This window comes from Delphinapterus leucas, chromosome 8 (genome assembly GCF_059928025.1).
Source record: "Delphinapterus leucas isolate spDelLeu-1000000601 "Yukka" chromosome 8, BTC_Dleu_Yukka2, whole genome shotgun sequence".
In the NCBI taxonomy this organism is placed as follows: Eukaryota; Metazoa; Chordata; class Mammalia; order Artiodactyla; family Monodontidae; genus Delphinapterus; species Delphinapterus leucas.
The window spans coordinates 29,819,360-29,827,035 of NC_143136.1; the positions used below are offsets into that span (position 1 = coordinate 29,819,360).

At 43.2% G+C, this 7,676-nt stretch overlaps 1 protein-coding gene across 1 annotated transcript in view; it reads right to left on the reverse strand.

The window, feature by feature from the left end:
- ADAM23 (ADAM metallopeptidase domain 23) overlaps positions 1-7,676 on the reverse strand; it is a 162,859-nt gene that overhangs the window by 110,004 nt on the left and 45,179 nt on the right. The window contains 1 exon segment of the mRNA XM_089916472.1: positions 7,579-7,655. Within this exon segment, the coding sequence (XP_089772598.1) occupies positions 7,579-7,655 (77 nt within the window).

The following is a 7,676-nucleotide window of genomic DNA, read 5'->3' on the forward strand; positions in this document are numbered from 1 at the left end:
ATCAAAGCAGCCACAGAAGAAGACCGCAGACAGACTGCCCAGGCTGCACAACAGCATGTGACTGAATGTCACCAGGTCTCAGGTTGCTGGAAATGATCACATCTTCCTTGCAGGGTTGGTGACAGGATTTAAATTGGAGCACATGAGTAAAGGGCTTAGCACAGGATCTATTACCATCATTACTATTGCAGTAGATAGCCTTCCTTCTACAGACCCCTGAAATTAGGAAATAAAGCGTTTAGCCTATGAGTTAGCAGCATCTTAAAGACATAGAATTTTGAAATGGAAAGCAAGGTTACTCGTCATTTCTAACTCGTCTGGACTCAAACCCAGAAAACATGCCTCAGCGGGCAGCCTCAGCAGCAAGTTTGAGACCAAAAGCCTGAATTCCCAAAAGCCAGCGCCTTCCCTCGCCCAGATGTGTGAGAGGAGTTCCAGCAGTGAGACTGATAGGCAGATAACAGGAGAGAAGCAGGGGGTCAGCACTGACACGTATGGCCAGCCAACCTTAGGTCAGGAGTCAAGCCAACTCACAAGTCCGCCCCGGACTGCACTGCAGGTGGACCTGCCTCACTCTTCTCCAGCCACAGCTTCTGCTCCTATTCATTCACAAAAGGAAAATGGGGCAGGAGACCTGTCTCTCCTCCGCATGCTTCTCCTTATAAACCAAATTTTAAGTTCAAATCTCCAAATTTGCAGAGCTGGAAAAACGGTCAACAGAACAAGACTGAAATTCCCCCTCTGAATCCAGTGACTCCAAGCAGGCAGCTTGCCTTCCATCTGCTGACTGGTGGTTCAGGCTTCTTTGAGAGAAGGGGTTCGCTAGTCTTCACTCATACAGGGGTTCGATGCTTTCCTGCTCTCAAACCTTGGCTCTGCCACTTCCCCACGTAAAATGCACCTTTCTCCCTACCACATCTTTCCAAATCGAAGCATCTGTAGCAGACTCCAACATGCCCTGCCCACATGGCCTCAGCATAACACGCTGAAGGCAGGTGACTGGAAATACCTAAGATTTCTGTCTTTTTTCTACCTGAGAGGAGGCACGAGGGACATACTGAAAAGTTATTGCTCCCAGAAACAGCTCTCAACCAACAACAGACTGGCACTTGGTGAACAAAACTCCAGCTTCCTCACCCCTCAGTTCAATAATATTCTGGCATGTTCTAGAGGATGAATCCATGGACTCCCAGGGTTTCCTCAGTGGGAATGAGCCCCAGTTGGGCATGTGGGAAATCACCCTTTTTTAGCTCCCTTCCCTTCCACTTGTCACTCCTCAGCTCCCTAAATGTATTTCCTTGCTTCAGGATCTGCTACCAGGGGAACCAAAACCAAGAGAGCATCCTTTAAGAAAAACATTAAATCTCATCTTCCCCATAAAACCTTCCAACACCAAGGCTTCCCAAGTCACTTCCTATCATGTTTACTATAATTTGTATATACTTTAATCTCTTTTCTCTGCTATGGGCTCTTGGAGAGGAGGGATTCTTTTACACAGCTCTGAATTCCCTGGGTTGCTCAGCACAGTACCTTACACAAACTAGATGCTCAATAAATGTTTGTTGGCTGAATAAAGAATGAATTAACCACGTTAATCAGCACGAAAGCCAGGGTCTTCATTTAATCTAGCTGAAACTACATCAATGTGGCTGTTTTCTTCTTTCAAAAGCATTGCATGAACTACATTTCATGAGCAAACTACTGTGGGCATATATTTCTTTAAATCAACATTTTCTAGGTATCCATCTTAAATCAAATACTCCCCAAAATCAGAACAAAGATACCATAAACTGGGTGGTTAAACAACAGAAATCTATTTCTCATACTTCTGGAGACTAGAAATCCAAGAACAAGATGCTGGCTGATTCAGTTCCTGGTGAGGACTCTCTTCCTGGCTTGCAGATGGCTGCCTTCTTGCTGTGTCCTCACATGGCAGAGAGAGAGGGAGCAAACTCTCTGGTGTCTATCTTATAATAACACTAATCCTATCAGATCAAGGCTCCACCATATGACCTCATTTAACCTTAATTACCTCCTTGGAGGCTCTATCTCCAAATACAGTCATATTGCAGGTTAAGGCTTAAACATAGGAATTTTAGGGGGAATTCAGTCCACAGCATGGAGCATGCCTTTCCAATTAGCAGACATGTATAAGTACCACACATTATCTTAGTTAGTCCTTACAACAACCTATAGCTTAAAAAGGAAACTAAAGCTTAAGAAGCTAAGAATATATCCATACAATGGCATATTATTCAGCTACAACATAAATGAACCTTGAAAATATTACACTACGTAAAGAAGCCAATCACAAAAGGTCACAAGTTGTATAAATCCATTTATATAAAATGTCCAGAATAAGAAAATTCATAGCAACAGAAAGTAGATGAGTGGTTACCAGAAGCTTGGGGGGAGGGGATGTGACTGCTATAGATACAGGGTTTCTTTCTGGGGCAACAAAAATGCTCTGGAATTAGATGGTGGTAATAACTGCACAACTCTGTGAATATAATAAAAACCACTGAAGGGAACACTTTAAAGGAGTGAATTTCATGGTGTGTCAATTGTATCTCAAACTATTACTAAAAAAGAAGTTAAGAAATTTGCCCAAGGTCACACAGCTAGTAAATGACAGCCTCCAGATTCAAACCCAGGTCTGTTTGACTCCAGAACCTATGCTCTCGACCATTATGTAACCCTGATCACAATTATTCCCAATTAACGTTTGCTGAAGATGCCAGCACATTTAACTATAGGTAATATGGCATAATTTCAATCACACATATCGGAGAGACAATCCTCAGACTCCCTGAGGACTTCCAAGGATCAACAACACACATTAAGAATTGCTGGGGACTTCCCTGGCGGTCCAGTGGTTAAGAATCTGTGCTTCCACTGCAGAGGACATGGGTTGGATCCCTGGAGATCCCACATGCCACGGGGTACAGGCAAAAAAGAAACAGAATTGTTAATCTAGTAGTCCTTTTTAAACCTTATGTAACTTGGAACAATGGTCGTTCTAGAGAAAAAAAAAAACAAAATTGAAAAGGGGAGTATCCTGAAAGGATGACAAAAGATCCTCTGAAGCCACAACTAGGACTTTTGGGGCTAAAAAAATGTAAACCGAATGGTGTGATGCCCATGCTTCCTGCCCTCCAGTGGCGTCCTACCCAAATGCCTCCCCGTGGACAACGGCCCTTCACGGTCTGGCTACATGGCATCCTCTCTGACCTCATCTCCTCAGTCTCCCACCATCCCCTGCCCCCCGCTGCACTCCAGTCACATCAGCCTTGGTCCTTCTTGAACATCCCACATTCTCCTCAGCACTTGCTGTCTCACAGTCCCAGCTGAGTGGAACCTTCTCACCTTCCAGCCTCATGTGGTGTCTCATCTTGGATGATCAGGTCTCAGCTCAATGTCCCTCCTCAGAGAGACCCTCTGGCTTCTGTGACATCTAAACCACACTGGCCACTCCCAGCTGAAGTCTCTTTCCATCACGTAGCCCAGCTATATGTTTTTCAGTGCACTCGTCTTTATTTAGTGGTTCACTGTCTGTCTTCCCCTGGAACAAAGCTCCATGAGGGGAGACAGCGAACTTGTCTATTTCACCCCCAGCAGCATCAGCACCTAGGGCAATTGCAGGCATAGAGCAGACGCTCACTCAATATTTGTCGGCTAAATTAAAACACGCACCACTGCCGTGAGATGCCTCAGCAAGCCAAGGCCTCAGTTGTTCAATCCATGAAAGCGCAGACTCAGAAAGCTCTCCTCCCAGGAACTCACAACAGGGTAGTGTTCACAAGCTGGCAGTCCAACCCTGGTGAGGTCATTAACCATTTAGATTCTGCAGATACCACTTTGATTAGTTTATGTTAACACCTTAATGCTTTCTTTCCTTCACTGAGCTCGTATACCTATCCTACACCTTTTGCCCTTCCCCACCTTAACAATTTAAAATTGTTGTAAATAGTGTGGCAACGACCACCCTTTGGTGGAAATGAGATTCCTCTTTGCTCAGAAGCTCTTTCTCCATGACTGATTTTAAAAATTCTCTTGAATCTTTACGTTCATTCTAATGGAGCAGCCATTGAAATTTAGTGAATCACAGCCATCGAAAGTTATTTAAAGTAGAGACCCACCCTGGCCAACACTTGTCACACTCTTACCCAATTCCCTTGTCTCCGGAGTTCATGCGAGCATTGCACACACACGTTGCGCTCAGAAGGCTCGGGACTCTGAACAGGGGAGACACCATGTGATTATGGGTCTCACGGTCTCCCTCTCACTGCATTTACTTGTCCCTATAGAGACCTCCATTTTTTCCTGGTCCTCTTGACCTCATCTCCATTCTTACCCAAACTGGATCCTGATAGCAAACTACCCTAGTTATTCACCAGTATTCAAAGAGCTCTGTCTCCACTGCTCTTCCTCTGAGTCACCACCAGAAAAAGTGAACCAGAAAACATCCACACTACAATCTACATTCCTCCCCCACACAGTGCAGTGACGGAGTTACTGAGCACTCCAGGTTAAAAAAATAAAATAAAACACCATCAGGTACAATGACACAAAGACCAACACATAACATATGACTTCTAATGAAGATTGCTCCTAAGTTCTTTAACATGACGTTGGTGAGCTTCCTCACCCATTTCTCTCCGTGTTAGCCTAAACTTTCATCATTTTCCTCAAGCCCAACCCACCCTCCTTCTCCATCCCAATGATAGATAATGCTGTCTCCAAGAAGAAAGAAATCTTCAGAGATGCACTGAACTCCATCCCTTCTCCTACAAGCTTATCTCTACCTGCATATGCCCTAATACCTTCATGCACGTTAGGAATGAACTCTCTCCTGGTTCAAACCTAAGTTGCCCTTGTGCTCTCGCTCTCACCCCTTCTATCTTCACCCAGATCTGCTCCATAAATTATCTCCTCTCTCCTGTATCTTCATCTCTCACTCTTGACATCTCCATTTGTCAGCGTAACACTTGCTCTGTTATCCCTGAAAACCCCTTCCTAGACCCCAATGTCTTCTTCTGGCTACTATGCTAGCTCTCTTTCCTTCTCACCCAAACTTACCCAATGAGCAATGCTGTCTCCAAACCATCTCCTCTCAGTCACTCCCAGCCCACTGTAACCTGGTTTCTGCCCCAAACTTTATGGAAACTGCTGCCTTCAGACCATCAGTGATTACTTAATAGGTAAATACAAAGGCAATCTTTGCCCGTTATCTCACTAGATCATTCTGCTGCACGTGAGGCTATACATCACAACTTTCTGTTTTGAAACTCTCTATTCAATCATGCTCCTGATTCTCCTCCCACTACTCTGATCACTCATTCTCTGTCCCTTCATTGGCTCCTCTTCCTCTCAACCCGTAACAATCTTCCCAACTTACGCTCTCCTTATTTTACCCACCCTTCCTGAATGAACATGGTCTCATTCACAACCACGTTTGTCATTAACATTCATATGGAAACTACTTTCAACTCTACTATCTCTAGCCCCCACCTCTTCCCTGAGCTTTAGACTGTTATATCCACCTACTGCCTAGACATGGCTTCATGTATGTCCCAAAGCCCCTCAAATCAATTATGTCTACTCTGATTTCACATTCTTTTCTCTTCACCATTTAACCTCTTTTTGCCCTGTGCTGCCCATTTCACCTCGATACCACCTTCCACCCAGCTATGCAATCAAGGTACCTGTTAACTTTAACCCTTCTTTCTGCCTTGTCACCCACATCAAAGCAATCCTAATGATTTTTATCAATCGAAGACGCCTTAAAAGCATTCCCTCTCCATGCCTTTTAGCACTTCCTGAGAACAGAACTTCTGTTTATCTGCTTACTTCATTTTTCACAGTCTAGGGGATAATAGCCCAGCACTGAGCATGACATACAAGATCTTGCATGAGTTGAGCTGTCCCTGGGCCTACCTCTTCTGACTCACCTCCCTCAACCTTGTAATTTACCAAGAAATTCAACAAAAGACTCATGCTCCCTTTAACATGCCCCACTGCTACATGGCCCTTCTCCTTAGCACACACTCTCTCCTCTGCCTAGAACACAATTCTCCATTTTCTCTCTCTCTCTCTCTCTCTCTCTCCCTCTCTCACCCATCCATCCCCAACACTTCCCTTCCTCACTAGCACTTGCCCTCCAAGATTTAGCTCAAGCATCACCTTTCCTAAGATGCCTTTTCACACTCCTCCAGCCTGGAGAGCTTCCTCTCTCTAGTGCTACCATAGCATTCCATGTTTATCTCCAGCACAACCAATTTCACACTGCTCTAAAATTATACGTTTATCTATTAACCTCTCCCAAGTAGACTATAAGCTCCTTAAGGCAAAGACTGCTCATAGTAGGTGCTCAATTTGATTCCTCTGCATGTTAACTATTAGCGGTAAATAATTTTCTGATGTGTCTCCAGACCTCTAAGTACCCTGGATGTCCCCATATGACCCTTTCGCAGGCACAGTGCTGACCCAGCATGGTGAAAAGGAGCTCAACCAATGCTCAGCAGACTCAAAGAGGAAAACCTGCAGTATCTTCAACACAGGAAATCCTGAGTTCTGCTGATTCATTCTTACTTAAAGCTGCAATTACACTTGAGTAAGGAGCACCCAAGCTGACCCTGCATCTTTTTTTCTGCAGAGCTCACAGAATTTGGCACACAAGAAATTTAATAGTTGTTCTTTATAGTCTTCTGCAATCTCTCAGATATTGACTGTGGTCACCCACATTATAGTGTCTGATAGCATTACGTGGTATTTTTCTGACAAAAATGCAGTCTTGGTCAAAATACTGATGAGAGTTTAAAATATTGACTGGAGCTTCTTAAACTAAAGAAAACCATGCCGGAAAGTTCTTTCACCAAAGAAAGGCTCACTGCTGGCTCAATTCGAGGCTGAAGAGCCCTGCTTAAGGCAACAGCTCTTGTTCGTGCTTTGTACAAAGACATCTGTGCAATTGGTTCCAACTTGGGAAATAGCATTTAAATATCAACATAAACACATGCTCGGAGAAAAATCGGGTAAATCTTCATCAGGACCAAAATTTCTAACCAACTGTATTAGAGCAAATTACGAAGCGAAGAACCTTCTCAAAATAGGTATTTGCCAGTCATCATTTTCTTCTGTTCTTCTGTTCTTCACACAGAAGTCGTGTGAATTGCATACTGAAAGGTAAAGTGGAATTTCTAGACTGAAGTCTAACTATACTTGAGTCAGTAATTTATCATGCTTGCTATATATTGTAAAGATTATAGTTAGCACTTAATTAACTAGCATTACTTTAAATATTTGTTCCATTTAAAATCACAATATCTGAGAACTGTATTTGAGATTTTTAACAAATTAAATGTTAAATGCCTCTTCTTTCAGGAATAAAAAGACATTATTATTATTAAGAGAATTAACTTCAGACTTTTATATTTTTCTTTAGGTGCTATATGACATATAATCAGCTATAAAATATCGGTTGCTTCAACAACAGACATTTTACTTTGACTAAAATATTATCATGAAGTAGAGTGTTACCGCACTTACTTCTTAACAGGATCATAACTAAATACTTACTTGTTCAGTGTGAGGTCAAGAATGAATTTGGAGCCGAAGGCTTCAATCTGGAAGCTTGCCTGGGCCAGATGGACAGCCTATGGATTCAAAAAGACAGA